Source organism: Euprymna scolopes, chromosome 1 (genome assembly GCF_053919585.1).
Source record: "Euprymna scolopes isolate OS-2025 chromosome 1, ASM5391958v1, whole genome shotgun sequence".
Lineage (NCBI taxonomy): Eukaryota > Metazoa > Mollusca > Cephalopoda > Sepiida > Sepiolidae > Euprymna > Euprymna scolopes.
Genome location: NC_136482.1, coordinates 93,787,223 through 93,812,332, shown reverse-complemented (window position 1 = coordinate 93,812,332; position 25,110 = coordinate 93,787,223). Strand labels below are relative to the sequence as shown.

Genomic DNA, 25,110 nt, shown 5'->3' with positions numbered 1-25,110 from the left:
CATATTTCTGTACGCATTATCCATCCAAACCAAGATTTTACTTGTTATAAACCATCCTTGGTGTATGATTACTATTTCCTGTTAATTTCAGTGTTATGTGACTAGTAGTTTAAGAGTTTATGCATTAAATATTTACACGCAGACACACATAGATACATACATACATCTATTGTTTTATTTATATAGATTTTTGTGTCTCTTCGCATCTCTATCTATATGTTCCGATTTACTTTCCGCCCTACGAGATCAAGATGATGAGAAAATTCGTCTCCCAACATAGGGGCACTCTCGATTGAAATGAAAATATAAATCACTTCAGTCTAAAAGAACATCTCCTTCACTGACCGAGTATAGAAAAGACTAAATGCAGCATAATAACAGATACTACACTTTGCTCCTATGTATGTTATTTGCTCTTTTCCACTTTTTTAAAACTGAAACCGAGAAGTTGTAAGTTAGCTATGCTCCCTCATTCCAAATAAAATTTTTGCAAAAATGGTGGTGTCAACATCGACATCAAATGGTCATGAAGGGTCAAGGTGGATGGAAAGATAGAAAAGGGAAAGCACTATCCAGAACTCCACTGGATGAGTGCAAAGAGGACTGGGATATTCAAGAAGTTTGTTGCCACTCAAATTCCAGTAAAGGCCAATGGCCATTGCCAGCAAGAAATCAATGGGCCAGCACTGAGTCCTGCTGCCACATCCAGGGTCTGCCAGCGGCTAACTGATTGCACCAGGGGATCACTACACTCTTTGGCACATCCAGGTATACTTTGGCATTGCATTTTTAGGGTGCTGGCAATAGTCCTGTTGTCATAATTTGGATCAGTAGAGAGCATGAGTTGTACAGCGGCGCATCTCCGATCTCGCTCATTGAACATTGTGTCACTTCCAGACATGATAGAAGGCTCCTATCGCTCTTAGGATTTGTACACAACTGGCCAACTAGTAGATCATCTGCAAAAAAAAAAGAAGAAAACCGGCTTTCATCAAACGGAAATGGAATCATGTCTTCTCTAGGGCAACAATTTTATCGTTCCACCCTGTATATAAAAAAATATAGGACTTTCTAAAACTATGAAAGCCAGATTTGCCAAAGAATAAATGGAGAAAGTTGCACCCAACAGAAACAAACAATTCTGGGACAATATATAGGAAAAGCGCAAGATTACAACAGCTATACTAATTAAATATATAACTACATGAATAAGAAAGAAGCACGTAATACAAAAACGATAGACCAATAACTTGCTTACCAACCATTGTGAAAATTTTAATAAAACAGCTGAGTGAATAATAATAACTATCAATAATCGTGGATAACTCACTAAGAAACAGAAATGATACCAGAAAGCGACAAGAGGGATACATGACCTGTGATACATCGATCAAAATATCCTAAAGGAAATAGTAAAATAAATAAATAAATAAATAAATAAAAAAAGAAAAAAAGAAAAAAAATAGAACATGGACATCTGTACATTGAGAGATTCAGAGCTAGGTAGCGCAGATTCAAACAATGTTGTAAACCTCTAATCAAAATACGTGTTTACAGCATTACAAGAACGTTTTATGTTATCTAGGAATAACACTGATTTTATTATACCTCCGATCAACAAGACTAGCAGAAAAATCGTTCCTCTTTCCTCTAGAGTTTCCGGATGATGAAAAACCTAACACTAATAGCTTCTTCCCTCGGACCATTTATCTTTGAAATTCCCTTTCTGCTTTTTGTTTTCCTGACTGTACCAACATGCAAAAATTGAAATGTAATTAAAAAAAATATCTATTGCTGCACAACTCCTCACCTAGAATACCCATTATAAATTAATCACAGTAACCTCTTACATCTCAGTAGCAGTATGTTTTGTTTGGGGGTCGAAAAAAAGTTTTTTTTTTTTTTTTAAGTACTGATTTTTTATTTTTATTTTAGCACTGTTGATATTATACCTGATGATAGCAACGTCACCTTAAAGGGTGTCACTTTTTTGCCCACGAAGGGATCGTTATCCGGAAGCAATGTGAAAGGGCTTTTGCGTGGTCGGGTAAGTAAATAAATTAAAATTTCATAAATTATACACATTAATAACAGGTGCATTTAAAAACTCCTATCATGGACAAATATGAGAAGAGACTAAAAAAGTAATTATTACTGACCTGCCTCTCTTTGAAAAGGTTTTGTTTTAAGGAAATCTCTCCAGACAAGACATGAAGGCACTTGATATAAGGAATTAAAAAAATATTACTAAAGGACATAATAAGAGACGTGAGAGTTACGCAGCTGTTGAAAGTAAATCCAAAGTCCACTTCCTACTCTTCTAAGTTTATTGCTCATCGCCTGAGATGCACGTACCGGTGAATGCAGACGGATTTGCTGGGGAATTTTTTGTGAAGCAGTGTACACATCTCTTGCATACTGGCTTTTCAATCCCCACCTTTCGAACTTGTTAGAGCTTCCTGAGGAAGGAAGATAAATACCAACACAAGTAGGGTGTCATGAATCTGTCCTTTCTCCTTTGGTGCAGTGGTGATAATTCTTTGAAAGAGGATCTCCTAAGACTGAGGATAGAATCTTTCATTACGTTTATATAAAAATGTCAAATCTAGAAGCAAAACAAGTATAGTATAAGTATTAAATCACAATAATTGTCTCGTTTATAATTTGTATTTTTGTTTTATTTGATTTGTATCACTCCAAAGAAGCCACACATATGTATATATATATATATATGTGTGTGTGTGTGTTTATTATACAAACATTATTGGTTACATATGTGCATGCATGTTACAGTCGAATCTTAGTTCAAAGAGACCCACCTTGTCGGACCAAGGAAGGAAACACTTCTGAAACCAGATTCAAGGTTAATTTGTTTTATATATAAAATATTCAGGTGTGATTTATATTATAAAAGAAAAGGAGGTGTACAGTTTGTGAATGCGGACAGTAGGAGTTAAGGAGGGAGGTGTGGTAAAGAAGGGAAGTAGGCTTAGGGGGGAAGAAGAGGAGGGGAGTACAATCCCATTTGGTCAAGCTGTCGGAGCAGGGCGAGGTATCGGTTTCATTTTAATTTGGCGGTTATTAATTAGTCTACGTGCTAACTTTGAATTGGAAGTAATATTATACCCCCATCATTGTTGCTCTATTTTAGGTCTTTGTGGCTAGTTTTTCTGGTGGTGCATTCCTTATCCATCTATTTTATTGATGAGCTTTATTTATTTATTTATTTATTCATTAATTTTATTCCTAGCTTTTATCCATAATTCATTTATATCCCATTTTTATGGGTTTTTAAGTTTTTATGGCTAGTTTTTGTTTTTTGGGTGGCACATTCCTTATCCATCTATTTTATTTATAAGTGCCATGTATTTATTTATTCATTCTATTCCTAGCTTTTATTCATAATTAATTTATATCCCGTTTCTATGGCTTTTTACGTCTTTATGGCAAGTTATTCTTTTTCAGGTGGTGCATTACTATGCATCTATTTTATTGATAAGCTCCATTTATTCATTTTATTCCTAGCTTTTCATAATTCATTTATTTCCTGTTTTTATTTATTTATTTGTTTATTCATTTCAAAATAAAGTATGCATACACATGATCAGATTAACAGTCTGTGAATAGATATACAGGCTTATTGATATGATTTAAATAAAGGTGGTGTGATGGGAGTCACATTTTTTCACTCAAACGTGGTATCTGAAGTAGGGTTTGAAACAGAATTGTGGGGTAACGAGAGGGTGGCTCCTTTCTTCATTTTGCTAAGTTATTTATGCTAGACTATTCTTCGATGTTTTTGGTAGGTTATTAACTAGAGGCGTGTCCATTTTAAGTAAATATAGTAATTGATCGGTGGTGTACCAGGACCACTTTGTATTCTCTTAACTTTTCCATTGGTTCATTTATTAATTAAGATATTGGGAGTGAGGGGTTATGTATTTCTATCATAAAGGGAATAGCTATTTTTTACATCTCATTTAAAGCAAAGCCTCCAAAGTGCTTGCAGTTTATAGCCGATTCTACCTTAATGTTTAATCATTTTTCATGGTCCTAAAATTTAATAATCTCAAGTTTCTCCGCTAAACATAAGTAACAGGGTGAAGTTAATGAACTACAACTTTTAAACTTCCTAAGTATTTTCCATTCGATTAAAGGTGTTTTGTTTGCTTTGATTAAATTCCAATAGTCTACCAAAAATGAGGTGTCTGTAGCATACACTTTATTATTCATTTTGCTAAGTTATTTATGCTAGACTATTCTTTGATGTTTTTGGTAGGTTATTAATGTATAACCATATAATCTGTTTTTAAAGGTCATTGAGGTACTGAATTTTTCTATTTCTGGATTTTTTACGGTGTATATTTTTGCCTGGTATACCGCTGCGGATGAGGCAATTATTGCTTAGCAGGCATTTAGTTGGTCTTTGGCAATTGCAGGTTTTTCTGTTACTGCTATTATTAGTGTCTGCAGTTGAATTATTTCTCCTTAGTATTTTATTATTGTGCTTTTTTTATGATTCTTTCCAGGTTTTCAGTACAGTTGTAGCTAAGTTTTAAAATGTTTTTAGTAAAGATTTTATGTATGGTGGGAAGTGTTTATCTATAAGATGTAGGAACCTATTCCCAGGTTTAATTTTTACCATTTGGTCGAAGGGGGAGTGAACCAGATTATTTTTCTCCTTGATTACTAAATTTAGTTGTATTTAAATTGTTTCTATTGCATTTAATGTCGGCATTTTTGTATCCACTATTTTTTAGTGTATTGTTATAAGTATTTTTGTATCTGTTGAATATTTCCTCATTGAAGGAGTTATTTAAGTTCTATTGATTTTGGTATGTGCTTAATAATAGAGGTTGGACGGTTAGAAAGTGAGTGGATATATGTAGGGTTAGTGCTTTCCTTAATGTATGTTTTGCACGTGTTCATTGCTAAATCATGTATGGTTTGTAGGTGTTGGTTGATGCATATATCTATATATACATATAACTACTTCATTTACTCACATAAATTAATATATGAACGTCTAAAGTTATGCGTAAACTTTAAGTATTTACTTTAACAGTGCTCAATACGTAGGTAGAGCTAGTTAGTAAGTTATATATGTTTTATAACTTACTATCGCCATATATATTTTATAACTCACTATATATATATATATCAATGGCATAATTTTGCTGATTTGTTAGTCCCAATACAAAATAATATTGTTTTTGAAAAGTAATAACTAACCAACTGAGAAAACTTGATATTTGGAACTTGAAGAATTATTATACTACACTATATATTTATCTCTATTCAACCAAATCAAAAGTTTTAGTTAAATCAGGCAGTTTCTTGGCGAATTATGGGAAAACGGCACCAGGAGCCCTTCCACTTATACAATAAGAGAAATTGAAAATCTTTAATAAAAAATGAACTACTTATTTGTTATCATTAAAATATCTGCTCTGGTCGGTTTCAAGAAGCCATCCTTGTAGGTATTTTCCCCATCCTTTTTTAGACTAAAACAATTTGACATAATAAAAATCAGGATCACAGATTTCAGCTTGGTTTATTAGTTCAAGAAGTATCTTAAATGTAAAAAAAGTTTATTAATCTATTTTAATTATTCATCCCTTTATTTCAGTGACTATTTGTTTCTTTTTCTTTTGAAGGCTGCTCTCAAATTACCACAAAACATCGACACTGTCAGCTACCATTATTTGTTGGATGCTTTTCCTGTACTGGATTTGCCAAAACATGGAACAGAAACTAGCGCTGCATTTATCTTGAACATCGACCAAGATTTTGATCGGGCAGCAAGGGCAATTAAGGTACGTTGGGGAAAACTGGACGACTTAAGGATAAATTGATCAAGAGATCTTTGAAATACTCCATGGATAAGGCAGTCTTTAAAATTAGAAATGCTTACAAAACAAGTTCTTCAATTGTGTTGATAAGGATGAATATTGATAAAAACACTGCTTACACTCTAAGTCCAATAGGACCTACAAAAAATATAACGAGACCTTAAACTTTAAAGGTCAGAATATTGAGGAAAAGTAGCCTCTCATAGCTGAAAGCAAATACAAATAGCAGAAAAAATGTTTTGTTTTGTTTTTGTTTTTTTGTAAGTCGAAACTTAAACATGCCCTCATCATAAACGCACATTTTTAAAACTATTGTAGACCAAGATGTGTAACTTGGTCTCCTCACATTGTGGGAACGTTTCTGGAAGAGATGTTAAGTCTTTGGCATGGTACTACTAGCTCCCCCGAGGAGTAAACGATAGGCAGACTTCAGTTTTGGTCGTTTTTCCGCATCATTAAGTCTTCACTATATATTCTATAACTTCTATCATAAACAAAAGAAACATAATAATCTAAATGATTCATTACTCATCTTTTTATGGAAATTTAAAAAAAAATGGTTTGTGCTTATAATTCGATTTTCTGCTAGGAATCTTTTCATAACTTCTTGAGCAAAACAAATCATTTGCATATAATCCGACATGCCTCACCTTCGCTATTTGGTATGTTTAAAATAGAGACATTAGGCGTCATTGTTGCCTAGGCTGGCATTGTTGTTAGTTATCACTGGGAAGTGTTCAAATTATCTCGTTTTATCCAATGAATGGCACAGAATACATGCATTCTCTTAGAGGGCCATTCAGCCTGCCCCCTCCTCCCGTTCAGTATGATTTTGAAAAAAAAATTTTTTTGTATACGTTTGTTTTATTCTTTCGAGTTTGCACAAACAAATTATCTCTTTAGAAGTTTGAAAAATCATTTGAGTGGATTACAAGACTTATTTAGTTGAAAATAAATTTTAATTTCCCCTTTTCAGTTCAAAACCTAACAAATTTTATGAACAGGATTCTGGGAAGATCTAGAAAAGGTGAGCTAACAAAATGACTATTCTACTATTAAGCTGTCCAGAAATCTGTGGTTGGTGGCTTTTGTTTATATGAGCAGGAATAAAGAAAGCCATTATAAAGAAGAGAGAAAAAAAACAGGCTAATGATAAACACATGGAATATTGGTATGCCCGTTGAGCAAAAAACTGCAAAGAAACGAGCTTATAAGATGGACATTAACTGCTCTTGAGTGTAGACCATTCTTGTAATAGAAAAATTACCCCAAAAAAGATGGCAGAAGAAATAACTATCATAGAGAAAAGAAAATTATTCAATCGCAAACATTAAATGCAGTTGTTCTAAGCAAAAATTGAAAGCATCAATGCAGTCAGAGAAGCTTTTTTATTTTACAAGGTAATCACCACTTATTAAGGCCCGAAGGTCACTCGAGGATAAGGGTTAATAAATATAAGGTGGTAGTTTAGTAATCATTAATGGTGTAGATTGGGTAGAATTTGATCATTTAAGGGGACAGGTCAATAATAACTTGTTTACATAAGACTTGGACGCTACCACATTGTAGCCAACTGTGAAGCAGGCCAATGGGACTGTATTCCACATGCAGGCAACTCTAGGAAAGAAGCTTTGTTCATGGAATTTGCATTTAGAATTAGGCACAGATAGTGTGGGGGAAAATTGTTGATAGTGGTTGTTGCTAGTCAAGTGTTTTTTTGTTAAAGTTTGGCAAGTGGGGGGGGCATAGATTGGAGCTCAGGCGAGCACTTGCCATGAAAATAATGATAGAGCAGAGACAGGCTTGCAACGTTTCTTCTGGGGGAAAGAGGTTGCAGGGAAAAGAAAATGGCATCACCTACTAGGTTTCAAAGCCGGTTTGGAACTGTCAAGGCAAGATAGGTTGCGCCGAGCAGCTCCTGCACAGATGTGGCAACAGTACAGTTTTGACTCTTATACAGATAGAGAATTGTATTTGTAGTGAGATACCTACTGGAGCGGTACAATGATACAACCATTTTTCCAGCAGTTTTGGCAACAGATTTGATATATGTGTTCCATTTCAGATCAGGAATAAAGGTCAGTTCCAGAAGCTTGACAAGACATGATACTTCTCCAAGACGATAGCCATTCATTTCAATTGGGGCCAGATGGGGATCAGAGCATTGATGATGAAAAGAGAGAAGATTAGTTTTAGATGCATTAAAATGAACCAGCCACATTTTTCCCCATTTCACTTCAATACTGAACATCAGGAGAGAGAGAGAGAGAGAGAGAGAGAGAGAATCAGAAAAATCTTGGTCATTGTCAGCATTTGAAGTGTTGTCATAGATTGTGGTGTCATCTGCATAAATGTCTATAAATGATCTAAGAATCTGATTTGGAAGATTATTGATGAAGATCAAAAACAGTTGGGCCCAGAATGGAACCTTGAGGAATGCCAGCGTTAATACAATGAGTTTCTGATTTCTGCCCATTAACGTCTACTCTTATAAGCCTATCAGAGAGAAAGGATTTAATAATTGAGAGGATATTGAAGTAGACCTTGATGCCTTACCCTATCAAACACGTTGGATAGGTAAAGAGCTATTACTCCAGAGACAAAGCCTTTGTTGTGAGATTCACTAATCCTGTGTGATATTAGTGTTAGCACATCAGCTGTAGAATGAAAACCATATAGCATGACACTAATAAGGTTATTTCTGCTGAGGTGGTTGACCATTTCTCTATCACAGATTCCAGCAACTTACTCATGACACACAAGAGATGGATTGGTTTGTATTGGGAGGCAGATAACCGATCTCCAGAATTTTTAAATATGGGACATACTGGTGAAGTCTTCCAGAGTGTTGGGAAGCATTTCTTCTTAACGTTTAAATAGCTTTGTAAGTATGGGAGCTAGTTCCAGTTGAAGTTTTTATAACACTATGATTAGAATGCTGTCAGATCCAGTTGCTTTACTGGAATGTCTTTGACAAGCTTGGCAAATATCATGCACAGATATTTTTATGTCGCATAGCATGTTTTCAGTCACAAGAGGAAATACAGTGGGTAGGTGGCCATGGTCGAAGAGGGTAGAATTTGCTGTAAAATTCTTGGCAAAGAGCTTTGTTTTGTCAGATGCTGATGAAATTACCTCAGGTCCATTGATGATGGTTGGGATGGAGGACACATCTATGTTTAGAACCTTGTTTAGTATTTGCCAAAACTGGTGAGAACCAAGCAACTGCTCAGCTACTTTAAACTTAACGTACAAAGCATACAAATCTTTATTACTCTTTTATAGTGGTTGTGAGCAAATGTGGCTTTAGTTTCATAACATATATTTGTACACAATGGCTGTGGCACATTCTGGAGTGAACCACAGCTGGCTATTAGGTTTTTACTGGAATTTCTTGGAGGGTATGAAGCATCTATATCGACAATTAACCATTCTGTTAGGTCAGATATTATAGAGAGCACATTCTTTTTAAACATGGAACACAGGGTATATCTGATATAAATGTTCGGAAGTTACTCCAATCGGTCATAGAATATCGATATACAGTACAATGGGGAGGTACATCTAAGGACTTATTACATTTTGTTTATATTAATATCTTAACCAAGACAACTGAGTGATCAGAAGACGCCAATGGAGACAGAACGGAAGATGAGCACAGTTCTGGGCAAGAATAAATATAAAGAAGCTTTAAATTGTAAAGAATTCCAGGTAAAGAATAGAAGTATTAATCCAGTCAAGATCAACAGTGTTAAGTGTGTCAAGACAAACAGCTACAACTAAAAAATTTCAAAAGATTCACCGCATTTTATACAGCGATTCTGGTACATGATTGGTTCGTTCTTATCACAGGCGGCTAAAAATATAATTTGTGATCATACTCAATAGCATTATGCCAAAAATAATGTAACAGCTACATTGGCAGAAATTCAACTATGAGGATCAACTGACAGAGATGAGAGCCAAGTATATGTTCTTCTGAAAGAGTAAGCCAGCGGATGAAAGACGAATATGTATAGTGGGTTTGACAATTTGCATAGTTAGTCAATAAGTTGAACAGCAACCGCTTTATGACTGCCATTTTCGCTTATGCTCCAAATCAGCAATGAAGGGACTATCTCAGGACGATGTTAACCTTGATCTCAACTGATAAAATTTTTTATGAGAGATTTCATGTTCAGATGACACAAGATCATAAAACATAAGCCATATTAGGTAAGCATAGTGTCAGAAACACAAATAATACTACTATTCACACTTAGGAAGTGCAATTACCATTAGCTTTAATACAGCAAATATCGTAATAATAACAGCTACAAATTGAAAAAAATTATCAACAATAAAGCCATTAGTTAGTTCAGACAGGGCCTTCGTAGCTTAGCAGCAAAGTGTCCAACTACAATACCTGGGGGTTTTGAATCCTGCCAGAGACATGATGAGCTGCCGTAATGGAAGTCTCTGGATAAATTATATATATATATATATATATATATGCCGAATAAAAACCCAAAGAATTTCAATCGGGTCTATGTAATAGAGCTATTAATATTTTTTCATGCAGACAGCTTTTTGCAATGTGAAGATTCAAAAGGATGGACAGACTATTTGCCTGGGGATATCTTAGGTTTTAATAACTATAGATCGAAACATCATCATATCAGTGTTGTGGCATTCGTACATTTCTCATTCTCTCTCTATTGTTTTACAGTTTATGGTGGATGAGACCAACAATCAAATCAAGAAATTTGGCAACACTCCACTAAATGCTTTCCTACCTCGGTTCGTCAAGAATGACGACTGCTTACTGTGCCCAGCCAACAGCAACATCAAGCAGCCTTATGATAGTGGACACTCAATGGTCATAGACTTTCTCGCACCTCCAGCACAAACTGGCTTCTACGCTACAGCAGCAAAGGTAAAATATGAACACAACATTTGTGCCAATATATTATATTATTTAATTATTATGTCTCTCTGGGCATTTCTTATTTCTATCACTAATCCATTTAATCATTTAAGATAGGTATTAAATATTAGAAAGAAATATATATGAATATATATTAATATAAGGTAAGTATTAAATATTAGAAATATATATATATATATATATATATATATATATATATATATATATATACTGCTTATATATATGATATCAATCGCAAGTTCTTTTAGAAATAAGTTCTGACCGCAGAGTTAAATTTAATGACTTCTAAATAAAGAAAATAGATCCTACAAGATTCTCTCATAACACACAAAAACCATTCATCAATCCAATAAAGTCAGATATCATCTTATAAATTTTCCTACTTTGTGTGCGTGTGTGTGTGAGAGAGACGCGGTTTATCTCAGCCTACAGGCAACCCACCCAGGCAAGTTAGGTACCGAAATGAAGCTTATGACCCAGCGGATGTTTTAGTGATATTTATATCCATGTTTGGTGTATGGAAATGCAAAAAATGCATGCAAAAATGCAAAAATGTCACATTTTTAGTGCGTTCTCAATCCCTGTGTCTATATGTGTCTGACAGAACTCTCTGTGGGGGAGGAGGTACTCATACCAAGAATAACAGTCAAGGCCAGACGCTGAGCAAGGTGGATGTATGGCTGGAAGAACCGACTTTCAACCATGGTCAACTGTACGTAGTGGCATCGCGGGTAAGAAACCCAGACGATCCGATCTTTGCTCTGAAAAAAAGTGACTGCAAAAATACGAGGAACGTGGTGTATAAAGAAATCCTATAACTTCAAATACTTTCGTGTTGAACACTTCCTTGCTGTTGTTGTTTCCACTGTTGTTGTTTCTTTCATGTAAATAAAAATTGTGTAAATACACTGTACTTACTCGCTTTTCTTTCACAATATGCAGCCATCTGGCTACCACGGGGCTCTTGTATATTTAAACAAACACAGGCAAACAAATATATTCACCTAATAGGTATAATAATTTTGATTTGATTAGAGTTATTTGATTTATTCATCAACCATAAACAGTGATATTCTATTATTTGGTACTGTTGGGATCTTTATACTATAAAATAATTTTGACTTTATTGTAACCTCTAAGATCAGAACTTAATTTTGAGGAAATTTTTTTAAATACGATTTTAAATAATAACAGAATAAGTTACTCTTTCAATTATCTTGACCTAAGATATAAAATAAATGTGTCTTATATCATCTATTATATGATAGGATGTGATAGTTTGGAAGTCAATTTCTTAAAACCGCTTATGATGCTAAACGTAGATGCTTTTAAAAACAGAAAAGTCTTGGGGGGGGCATTTTGTTTTCTAATACATTAGTTAAGAAGGTTATTTAGAGTCATTTCCCCTTAACTGTTCGGTTTGATTTGTATGAAAACTAAATTGGGTTAGTAAATCTTGGCATGCGTTTGAGTTTTTGAAAACGTTTCATTGTGTTTACTAGTTATTTTCGAAATCTATTCGAGAAATGACTATTTTTTTTTTTAATATAAATATATGTTTTCTTTATTCGTTCTACATCCATAAGTATTTTAAAGTTGAAAATTATTAACCGTTTAGGTTTTTCATTTTTTCAAAAGAAAGTAATCATCATTTATTAAATAAATCTTTAAGGAAACTTTTTTATAAACGTATATACGGAATGATCATGTTGACACACCAGTTTTCTTCAGATCACTGAAGTAATGTTGAGGCTTGCTAGTACCAGATGAGTGACCATTTGGGAATTCTAGGCATTGTATCTGCTCTCCACTTATCGCATTGTTTCCAGTCGTCATGTACCTCAACTTGCCACTGGTATTCAACAATGTTGACTCAGGAGAGGTGTGGTTGGTGATTATGCAACTCTTGCCACATAAATTTCACGCACAAACACCCTTACAGTGGGTATCCATAGTCTGTTAAGACTGAACCTACCATATATGTATGCATACATATATGTACATATATACAACTGATTTGAAGAAACACACACATATATATATATATATATATACACACACACATACTAGTAGGAAGACCTGACCGTTGCCTGTGATTGAATAATGATCAATGAATGCTTCACACTCTCACAGTTTTGTCAGTGAAGTCGCTCAATTACCTACTCTAGTTGGGACCCATTGCAGTGCACCAGGATGAAACTTGACATGCCTCCCCATAGTGATTTAGTCCACAATACATTGTAGTTTACATTGCACTAGTGAAAACCTACTGTTGATTTTATAAAATTACTAGCAGTAAGCCTGGCTTTGCTTGGGCCCTATGTACTGTTAATAACTTTAGGTGCATATATTAAAAAGTTTGACTCATGTCCAGGTAACCTGCATATAAAATTTCAAGTGTTTAGACCCAAAATAGGTGGAGGAGTTTGGTAGAATCTGCAAACGTCAATTCTTTCAAGTTTGACCTCTTAGCAGCCAAATTTTCGGCGAAAAACTGATTAAAAAGCTTGCTGCATGTCTGAACACGCTTTATGTAAAATTTTAAATGTTTAGACCAAATATTGGCTGAATAGTTTGCTAGAAACTGCAAAAGTAAAATCTAAAAACTTTTGAACTTTGACCTCTTGGCAGCCAAATTTTCGGCAAAAAAAAAATGATTAAAAAGCTTGCCCTATGTCTGAATACACTTTATGTAAAATTTCAACTGTTTAGACCAAAAATTGACTGAGTAATTTAGTAGAGATCGCAGAGGTCAATTTTTTTAAACGTTGACCCCAATTTTGACACCTTAAAATTTATTGTTTTAGGCTCAAATCAAGTTAAAATGTTTGATCCATGTCCAAGTAACCTACATTTAAAATTTCAAGTGTTTAGACCAAAAATTGGCAGAGGAGTTCGGTAGAGTTCTCAAAGGTCAAATTGTTGAACTTTGACCTCTTAACAGCCAAATTTCTAGCCGAAAACCGATGAAAAAGATTTTCCCAAATCTCAATACCCTTTATGTCAAATCTCGAGTCTGTAGACTGAAAATTGACAGAGTAATTTGGTATGGAAATGTACACACACAGACAATTTCACTTTATATATATATATATATATATATATATATATATATTTATATATATATATATATATATATATATGTGTGTGTGATGTACGTATGTATGCATATATATGTGTGTGTGTATGTGTATGTATGTATATGTAATGTATATATATGCAATGATTAAAATAAGAAATACCCAAAGAGATATAATAAATAAATATAAAAAAATACATAGGTTAATTTTGTGTCATTTAGATGTTAGAAATCAGATATACAATTGATAGAAGTATAAATTTGCTTTAATGATAAAAACATCAAAAAATGTTTTGCCAAAATTTTGATTTAAAACTTGCAAGAATGAAGCTGTAAATGTTCTATAATAATAACAAACTGATATATCCCAGAAAGGGACATATTTGTTTGAAATAGCTGAGTGGTTTTGGCTACACTAAGCGAATCAAGTAAGTCGCCTTAATGAATGGTTGTTCGTAATCTTAGCTGTTAATATGCTTAAACTTTCGGAGTTTTTTTTCGGTGCATCTTTCATGCTGCATACCCATCTGTATTTATGGCTAACATCAGCCAATTATATTCTTGTGTGGACGAACACGGATGTATTCATATTCATTACATCGCAAAAAAAAATAAATAAAATAAAATAAAAAGTTCCATCAGTAGCATAAAAAAATATTATAGATAATATAAATTGTATATCTTATTCTTATACATGATTTTTTTTTTTTTGTTTTACTTTTTTTTTTTTTTCAGTTTGTCCACCAATTTGGAGCAGATTTAGTCCGTCCCCACTGGGCAAAACGTCACGATAATATAAAAGGCATTGTGGATGCCATCCACAGGAGTTACGGAAGCAATCTTGAAGAATACATGAAACAAAAACAGTTATCTGGACTGGACCCGATCGGTGTATTCATGAACAGCTATCTTTATGAAGTCTTTTGCACGCGTGGTCTAGAAAAATATTGCAGATACAGAGTATAAATTACAGTTAACACACACACATGACTATATTAAATAAAACGAAAAACAGATTTAAAAAAAAAAAATATATCCACTAACGTTTTTCTTTATTACATGACTTTCTCAAAATAACTGATTTGAAGAAAAACATAAAAGTCAATATTTGAAAATACGTAGTGCATCTATATATGTACATTATACTGTTGCCACATCTGGGCAGGAGCTGCTAGAAAGGACTTGTCCTGCCTTGATACAGTTCAAAATAGACTTCGTAGCCTCGTAGGAGATATCCTTTTCTCTTTCCTGCAACCTCTATCTCACAGAAGAGATGTTGCGAGTTTGCTTTATCGTTATTTTTATGGCAAGTGCTCGACTGAACTTCAATCTATGGTCCCCCTTCGCCAAACTTGCACAAGAAACACTCGTCTAGTTGAAAACACTATCAATAATTCCCCCCACTCTTTATCTGTGCCTAAACCTAAACGTAGATTCCATGAACAAAGCTTCTTTCTTAGAAGTACATGCCTGTGGAACTGTCTTCCGTTTTCCTGCTTTCCAGCTGACTACAATCTGATTGTCTTCAAGTCCAATGTAAACAAGTTCTTGATGAGCTGTTCCAATTAAGTTAACAAATTTGCCGAATTTCTATTACTAACGATTACTATATTGTCTAATTGACTACTGTACACTCTTAACCCTTATCCTCGAGTGGTCTTTGGGCCTTGATAAGTGGTGATTCCTATGTAAAATATATATGTGCTTTTCTCTTCCAATTTTCGGTTTATAATCATGTCCAAACGCATTTTATTTCCTTTTGGTGGATTGATTGTTGCTATTTCTTCTGATAAGTTAAGGGCAAAATAGATTCATTGATTGATATAATAAGTGATTGATTTTGTGCTACGAAACAGATACTGTCAAGAATTGTAAGTGTTATTAAAGGAATAAATTGTAAGATGGTTTAACATCATGAAATTTGGAATATAGACTTTTGTCATTCATTATATATATATATATATTCGACAGTTTAAATACTCAGAAATTACTCAAATGAAGAGTCATGTAGTAATAATATTTTTTTATTTTTTAATTATTGCCACAATCTGCGAAGCACATTCTCCTTGTTTGAATTTCATAATTAAAATAAATTTTATATTAAAATAAATTTTATATTAAATTTTTTAATTTGAATTTATATTACACTATTTCCTTTCTTCTTTATAACGGTGTTGTTTATGCGATGAAATGGAATGTACTTCTATTACGGGTAAAAAAAAAGAATATATTTCCCCAAGTTAAATGATCACGTTGTTATTATTATTATTATTATTATTATTATCTAAAATGAGAAATAAAATAGACTATAAAAATATAAACAAGTCAAAGTGATTTCCGTGGCTATTGAAACGCTTGGCATCATAATGAAAATTAACCATATATGGCTTAAACAGATTGACAGGATAATTTCTTTATCATTTCTGTAAAAAGGTTTGCCTGGCAAGAACAGCGAAAATGTTAAGTTACAGCTTGAATATCTAAAGTCAAGGAAATTAACCTAATGTTAAAAAGACATCCAAAAGTTAAGACCTACTATGAAATAATAACAATAAAAATGATAATAAAATCTTGGCTATATCACAAGTGACCTGTTTGCATTTATTTATTCACTCTCGCATTCGTTTGTGTATGACAATAAAATGTCAAATATCAGAAGACAAAAGTGTAAACATGCACAAAGATACATATTTAGCGAGGTTGCAATGCACACGAACGACAGACCAGTCATGGGAAATATTTGACTCTAAATTCGACCACACATAAAATGAGATGCTTTTTTTATTATTTTAAAGTAATATATATATCATTCAAACACTACAATATCATATTAAATGCGGGAGTGCCTCAATGGTCTATCCTTGGACCTTTATTATTTCTAATATTCAGAAATTACCTCCCTGACAAAATTGTTTGTGAGATGGGTATATATGCTGATGACACCACGCTCTATAACAGGCACGACAGGAGAACAAATGAACACATATCTAAAGAAATGGCAGAAACACTAGCGGATGACCTCAGATATGTAGTGGAAGGGGGACAAAAATAGATGGTCACATTCAATGCTCATAGACTAAACTTGTTTCCTTCAATAATTACAAGAAACCTTCTCTACCACCAATAGCAATGGCTAAAGACTTTTTATCTGAAAGTACATCTTTTAAACTCCTCGGCCTAACGTTCACAGGAAACATGAGTTGGAACAATTACATTGAGAGAATTGCCAGGACCGCTGCAAAGAAGGTAGGTTCTCTCTACTGTGCTAGAAAGCTACTAACACCCGAAAGTATCCTGTACCTCTATAAGGCCACCATTCGCCCATGTATGGAGTATTGTTGACATATTTGGGCTGGTGCATCTGCTACTAGTCTCTCGCTCCTGGACAAGGTTCAAAAGAGAGTCCCCAAGCTAATAGGTCCTGAACTGTCATCTAAGCTTCAGCCTCTGTTCCATCGACGAAATTTTGCATCCCTCTGCCTGTTCTACAAGTACTTTAACAGTGAATGCTCTGACGAACTGCAAGCACTTGTACCCCCTCGACATAAATACCCCCGACAGATACGGCAAGCAGCTAAATCCCACCCTTTCAAAGAGATCCCTAGATGTAAGAGAGCCTTCTACTCCAGTAGTTTCTTCCCCAGAACTGCTAGATTTTGGAATTCCCTTCCACAACTGTACTGACATGCAGAAGATTAAGTGTAACGTGAGCCGACATCTTGCTGCCCAACTCCCTGCATAGTACCCCTGCAACGTATGTCCCTGATAGTAGCCCCCTACATCAAAGTTGCGATGTGCCTTGTTTGGGGTGAAAATGTAATAAAAAAAATAATAAATAAATAAATTAAAAAAATATATGGTTAAGTGGCAGTTTTAGTCATTTAAAACTGCTTTAAAGCTTCACCGCTCACTCATTTTTCGACCAAATTTCAGACAATTATTACACTTTAATCACCTTCTATCAGCTATACTGTGAAAAAAAATGTCAATTTTCATTTAGTAAAACAAAAGTTATGAATTTACTGGTGTTCAAAATCGTAAAGAAACGTAAGGAGGTGATTAACGTTTTTTGTGTCTAGTTTCCATAGCAACCACGTCGCTTCAGTGACTACGGTTGCTACCAATTCACCACTCTCGCAAAAAGAGAAGTAACAAAAAGAGAATAAAAGCGTGAAAGGGAAATAATTGGGGGGGATTTTATTGAAAGCAGACGAGTGCAGTACACTGTTATTACATATGTGTATGCTATGTTTATGAGGGCAAAAAATAAGACTAAAATTAAACAAAGAACAAGTGAATTTATTGGAAGTCTGGAAAAATCATGGATTACAATAGAAAAATGCGAGCATGAAAAGTAATATGGTTAAGCTTAAACATGGAAAAGAAAAGGACAAGATATTCTAGTAAAAGATATAAATTTATAACTTAAAATATTGCAGCATTAAGATTTTTTAAAAATTCAATTAAACATTATATAATTAATTCTTAATACTGCTATATTTTAAGTTATAAATTTATTATATCTATTACTAGAATATTTTGTCCTTTTCTTTTCCATGTTTAAGCTTAGCCATATTACTTTTCATGCTCTCATTTTTCTATTGTAATATATATATATATATATATCTGTGGCATTACCCTTTCAGACAAGCTAACATTTTCACAAAGTGCAATATTTCTGGAACTGAGTCAACTGTGGTAGATTGGTCATGTCCAGGGGATGTCTGATGACAGGATACCAAAAATCTAATGTACAGTCAGTTGGATGGAGAAAAAAAAAAGAAATGTGAGGCGATCATTACTGAGGTACAAAGACAAGTTAAAGAGCAATTTGTCTTAAATTGGTATCGCACACAACAATCTTGAGAGCGAGGTCTTGGATCACAAAAGAGTGGAAAACACTTTATTTTGTTTTCATTCTGATACTTTGACTCATCTGTGTGAAAAAAGGGAAAGAGCTAAATGGTCAGCAGCCATACCATTGATCGCATCACTGAATCCACACATATATACTATGTGTGGACTCGTTTATAAATGTCATCTGAGGCTGAAGCATGAATGAATTTAAACAGTAAGTTGTTGGAACCTCATAAGTCGAAATTGACAGGAGAGTCCTATATATATATATATAAGCATAGGTGCCTGGCGTAGCCCGGGTGTTTGGAGGTGTGTGTTGAGCAAAAAAAAGTGGTAGTAGGAAGGCAGGCGAAGGAGGAAAAGAACGTGAAAAAAACGTGACGTTTTTGGTGTTACGACCACTGCCAAACCGGAAGTGATGTAGATTTAAATTAAGGCTAGACAATCGGAAAGAGGGGATGACTTTCGAAAATATCGGCGAAAAAAGCAACCCCTCCCTGTAGAGAAGTGCTCAATTGAGAATGAAGAAATTAATGTTTTTAGCCAATTTTTCGGTATTTGTCTGAAGGATCGGGCTTCAAAATGATACTGATCTTGTAAAAATCCGTCGCCTCTGTTGAAAGTTTTAGGCAGACATGCAAACATACAGACTTACATTTATATATTTGTAGCTCAAATTTTCGATCCAAACCGATGAAAAAGCTTGCCCTATCTCTGAATATCCTTTATGTAAAATTTTAAATGTTTAGATCAGAAATTGTCTTTAGTAATTTATTAGAGACCGCAGAGATAAAAAATTTTTTAACTTTGACCCCTATTATGACCCCTTAATATTTATTATTTTGGGCTCAAATCAAGTTATTAAGTTAGATCCATGTCCAAGGAATCTACATCTAAAAATTCAAGTGTTTAGACCAAAAATTGGTAGAGGAGTGTGGTAGAGTTCTCAAAGGTCAAATTGTTGAACTTTGACCCCTTAACAGCCAAATTTCTGGTCGTAAACCGATTACAAAGATTTTCCCAAATCTCAGTACCGTGTATATCAAATTTCGAGTCTGTAGACTGAAAGTTGACGGAGTTATTGTATAGGGAAATATACACAGACAGAGACACTCACTTATATATATATATATATATATATATATATATATATATATATATATATATATATATATTCAAGAAAGAAAACAGGCAAGTTGAGGTTTTAATTCGGTCAGAATTTTAAGTTGACGATGTGTTCGGTTTGAACTGCAAGTCTATCGTCTGGTAGAGAAATCATGTGTCATTATGAGCGTCTCAAAAAGGAAACATTGTTGCCTGTGTTTTTAACCTTAAAGTTTTAATTTTATTCAAAAGACAAATCCACTTGTCACAACAATAAGTGATACCACATGATTGACACTCTGGCCAGTGTCGAAATAAGGCACCTGATTTGAACCGACACAAGGATTACGGCGATTTTGTCGTTATATTTCTCCTATATTTTCAATCTTTATCTTTCTATAACTTACCTTCTAGCCTCATTATCTACCATATTGAATTGTCTTCGGTTTTCCACTTGAACAACTTGGCACTTTTATTCCAATAAAAACCACTAATCATTGTGCCGGTATGAAAGTTTTTTTGTTTTTTTTTTTAATAATTAATGTCTGGTGAGTCTAGCTTAATTTGTTACAAAACAATGAATATTCTGGTTATCCTGCACTCTTGAAATGTTCTATTTTCTGTGAAATTGTTCACTGGGTGAGTACATTAAAAACATATGCAAAGCTTATCATCGAGTGCAGCATAAAAGTGGTTTTTACATTGACAATTTACATGTGAACGTGCGACGTCCGATTATTTAAAAAAGATATCCATATTGACTAAGTGGTGAGATTCGAGGGAATTAAAGGAAACATTATTGTGTATACCTTATTTTTTTTTAATATATTTTTTTTTATATTTCTGATTTCACTACACAAGATATTTTTAACTTAATAAAGAAAAAGTAATTCACAATTCTAAGGAAAATAATAGAAAAAGGAAGATAGAGAAAGAAAGAAATCCTGAAAGTTTCTCTCTTCTTATTTCTCTGTAAAAAAAATATTATTACATAAATATTATCTGTTAAATACTTTTACATTTATTCCGAAGAAGCTGCTGCTCTCAAATGCAAAGTCCCACAATAAAGGTAGCAAAGATTTTCACTCTTCTCATTAAGTCCTCTCACTCTCCTCACATAATTCAGTATTAACAGTGAATACTATTCATTACTGCTCCACACATTCATGTCAAAACAGTAATACTTTTATACGAAATATGATTTCTTCAATAATAAGCATTTTTGAGGCATAAGATAAATCAACAAAAAAAGATTAGAAATCACCATAAATCAGAATAATAATGTAAGTAAAACTTACACAAATTAAAAAATGATCGATTTGCTTTTAGAAGCGATGACCAGTGTGGATCAGGGAATATGTCTTACTAAAGTAGGGAATGAGCCGGAAAGAATATGTACTCGGTTAAAACAATTGGAATTTATTTCATTTTCTGTTAATAACGCAGACTCTAGTTACATGTAAATAATTAGATACGAAGAGTGAAATGGGTATCTGTCATATTCAATGCCATTTAGCTCTGACAGTAATAATTCAACTGACTTATCTTTACATTTTTACAGGATGATAAATTTGTCCCCCTAAATACAGCTTTATTTTAAAACTTTTATTAAAAACATCAATTCGGGTAACTTGATTATATAGTAGAGCTGATATCTATTTAATGTAACCATTTTCAGCCAAAATCACCAGCTCGACATGGGTCCGGAACTGGGAGTATGCCTTTTCCACGAGCGCCGGTGAAAACTTGGTAAATACTCGGCAGATAGTGATGATCAGACTGGCTTTGGTGTTGTGGGAAGTCATATTGCTAATGTTCTCGACGTATAATAAAACGAAGTAGTCCAGTGGTTTCAGGTCGGGAGAGGAGGGAGGCAGTGAGAGAAGAGTGCACTCGTAGTCGTAGCACTTCATCTGAAACCAAACCTAGATTTCTTTGGACTTGTGGGCTGGTGCTGAGTCCTGTTGCTACACCCAGAGTCTGCTAGCGGCCACCTGATTACACCTTCATCACATCCAGGTATACTTTGGTGTTGACTTTCAAACCGACTTCGAAGATGTGAGGTGGCATAATGTGATCCTCACTTGAAACCACGCCAAAGGCAATAACTGTGGCCGGAAACTTTGTTTTCATCACACTGGGCATGCCTCTGTTATCCGTATTTGCATTTTGAGGGCGCAGGTGATGGTCTTGTTGTCATAACCTGGATCAGTAGAGAGCAGAAGTTGTACAGCGGCGCATATCCGATCTTGTTAGTTGAATATTTTGTCACTTTCAAACATGATAGAAGGCTCCTATCGCTCTTGGGATTTGTACACAACTGGCCAACTAGTAGATGGTATGCAACAAAAAAACAAAACTGATTTTCATCAAATGGAAATGAAATTATGTCATCTTTTCTAGGGCGACAATTTTATCATTCTACCATGTATATATATAATAAAATGATTTCGATTTTCCCCTGCCTCTTTAGTTTCAAAATGGAGAATAATCAAACAGTCCTTGACACTTAACACTTGCAGCACTTCATTAAACAAGGCACAAACTTAATCTCCATTTAAATATGATTACATTTATTCCGAAGAAACTGCTGCTCACAATTCATAGTCTCACAATGAAGGTAGTAAAAACTTTCACTCTCTATCCATTAAGTCCTGTCACCCTCCTCACATAATTCAGTATTAACAGTGAATGTTATTCATTACTGTTCCACACATCCATTTAAATATATTGCTTGCATCGTTAATACGATTTTCACGTTTTGTTCAGATTAGAAAAACATAATCAGTAGTTTATGTAAAAAAGATACATGAAATATTTATTTCTCGTTAATTATTACGGTAACGTTAATATAGAGCAATTTAACTTGAAAAAAAAATGTATGTTGAAAACGTAAAATGCAAATAGACACGTTTGTATTTTATATATGAATATGCTCTTGTGCGTTCATTGCAATGGCCTTACTTTTTATATATCTGGAGGGCTCTCTTCTCATCCCCTCGGAACTTTTCATCTCTGACTGATTCCAGGTTTTTTGTTAGTGGTTGCTATTCGGCCACACAGATGTAGGCCATTCGATTCATTTATCAGAGATAACATCTAAACGATCGTTCATGGAGGTTTATCTGCAGATAACCCTAAACAAGGCTTTTCACACGAAGGCCGATACCAGCTTTCACATTCAATGAGGTTTTTATTTTTTAAAACTAAGAAAATATCTCTTTGGTGGCAGGACTCCAGCTAGAGATACTTTCAGTTATCTGTGCCTCCCTTTTGCCCTTTGGCCAAGCATCTATCACCTGCAACGTCCGCCATTCATATGTATGAGTAAAACATGATGCGTAGCGCACGTTTACAATATACACAGTTAAAATGTATTTATTTCAATGATATATTTAGTTAAAAAAATTAAATGCTATTGAAAAATTAAAATTAACTTAAGAATGATTAAATAAATAGGAAATCGAAAAGACAGTTTTAAATAAACGCTTAATTATTTTTCTGAAACCAAAAGACAACGTTTTCAAATTCAAATTTTCAACGAATAGTCATTTTTAATGTACCTATTTACTATGCCTCCCCACGGGACAGAGTTAGATACCAGGGTTGTTTTTTAATGTGGAGAAAAGGTACAAAAATAAAAATTGTCTCAGTCGTGAAGGATTTCTCCTCCACCGAAAGAGAACAAGAAATAGAAGTGCAGCCTCTGAAGAACAGATGGTATTTATTTGCTCCCCCACCGAGCAAATTAGGCACAAGGCCGATTTTTAATGTGAGGAGTGAAGGGAGGGGGAAGGGAAAATGGGGACCAGCTCCCGAGAGGTGGGAAATGGGAGCTGGTTAAAGGTCAGACATGTGGGGTTGCCCCCACATCTGGTCTTTGCTAGTCATAGCTAGTCATAGCTAGTAGCATCTGCCGGAACAGATGCTACACTTTGATCTTGACCAAAAGGCCAAGACAAAAGTCTGCTAACCATCAATATAAGTCTTTCCTGGAGTGAGTAAGTTTATAATCACATATTTTTTTTTACATAAACATTACGACGATTGTTCAATTTTGATGTGATCGAAAAAGAAAGAACAGAATAACGCCAGCATTGGTGATATATAAAATAAGAATAATTTTATTTACAGAAATTCAGTTGGAACGAAACCTCGATAGAAAAAATATTTACTGGTAGTAATGTGAAGAAAGTTAGTATGTGACAAGTGATGGACCCAACGCATTATTGCGAAAGATTAGTACACTAGTATATATTTGAGACGCACGAAGAGTACGACGAGAAAAAAAAATCATTATACACTGGAAAAATATTGTTTGGATTTTCTGAGATAATGTTTTTTCCATTTCGAATATATCGAGCAATAAGAATGTTAGAGTTTAACTCCTATCACCGGCTGTCATTATTTTAAAGTTGACGAGTCAGATGGCTAAGAGAGAAGATACTGATTAATAGGAGAAAAAATACTTAGAGACAGGTTCAATGGAATAAGGTAACTAATGAAACTTGTTCCTGAGTAAGATAGGAAGAATTTGGCCGGACAGCGCCAAGTAACCTTGCGACTGAATATAATTTGTGACAATCGTGAAATTATTCAGATTTAGACAAAGATTTATAGTTCAGGGTTTAATTTCTAAAGTTAGGAGAAAAGCTTACTCTTTTCTAGCTTGAGAAAATTGCTTATCGTCCCGTCTAAAATAAAAAAATAAAATAACCAATGGTCTAGTAACTTAACGAGTCGAAATCCAAACTCAGTCCAAAAGCGCATGTTACATGATAAGGGCTGTCCCCTTTTCATGTAAGTATAAAAATAGAGAGATTAGTTAAAATGAAAATAAAATGAGAGAAAGCAGAAATCGAACCCTGGACATAAGTTTTAAAGAACAATAGGTTTAAATGGAATGTCCAGTAAATTGTTAATTCTGATGAAATAAATAATAAATTAACTATTCAATTGTTAGAAAGAATCTGGATAATAAAATATGGGTTAAATAAAATAGATATGTAGGTTGAATTCCTTTGTAAAAACATCAAAGAAAAAATAGGTCATTGGGAAATCATAATGTTCGGGAAACGTGCAAAGTCGCGCATGTTGGTGACACGTGAATTTTGCTCACGAGGCCGGACATGCATGAATTTCTCAATATAGGAAGTGAGAGTTAGTTAGTTAGTTGGTCAGAGAGACAGTCAGTGAGAAACTCAGAGAGGGTCTGGGAATTCGAACGTCTAGGAAGCGAGACGATCACTTTGAAACTAAAATGTGAAGCTTTGAATTCTTGATGATGAAAA

General features: G+C 34.1%; 1 protein-coding gene across 1 annotated transcript in view; it reads left to right on the top strand.

The window, feature by feature from the left end:
- LOC145249448 (L-gulonolactone oxidase-like) overlaps nt 1-15,785 on the top strand; it is a 59,623-nt gene extending 43,838 nt beyond the window's left edge. Inside the window, exons 9-12 of the mRNA XM_080111046.1 lie at nt 1,936-2,047; nt 5,658-5,816; nt 10,561-10,767; nt 14,594-15,785. Coding sequence (XP_079967172.1) covers nt 1,936-2,047; nt 5,658-5,816; nt 10,561-10,767; nt 14,594-14,824 — 709 coding nt within the window. The 3' untranslated portion in view covers nt 14,825-15,785. The remainder of the gene's footprint in view (nt 1-1,935; nt 2,048-5,657; nt 5,817-10,560; nt 10,768-14,593) is intronic.
- The last annotated feature ends 9,325 nt before the right edge of the window (nt 15,786-25,110 follow it).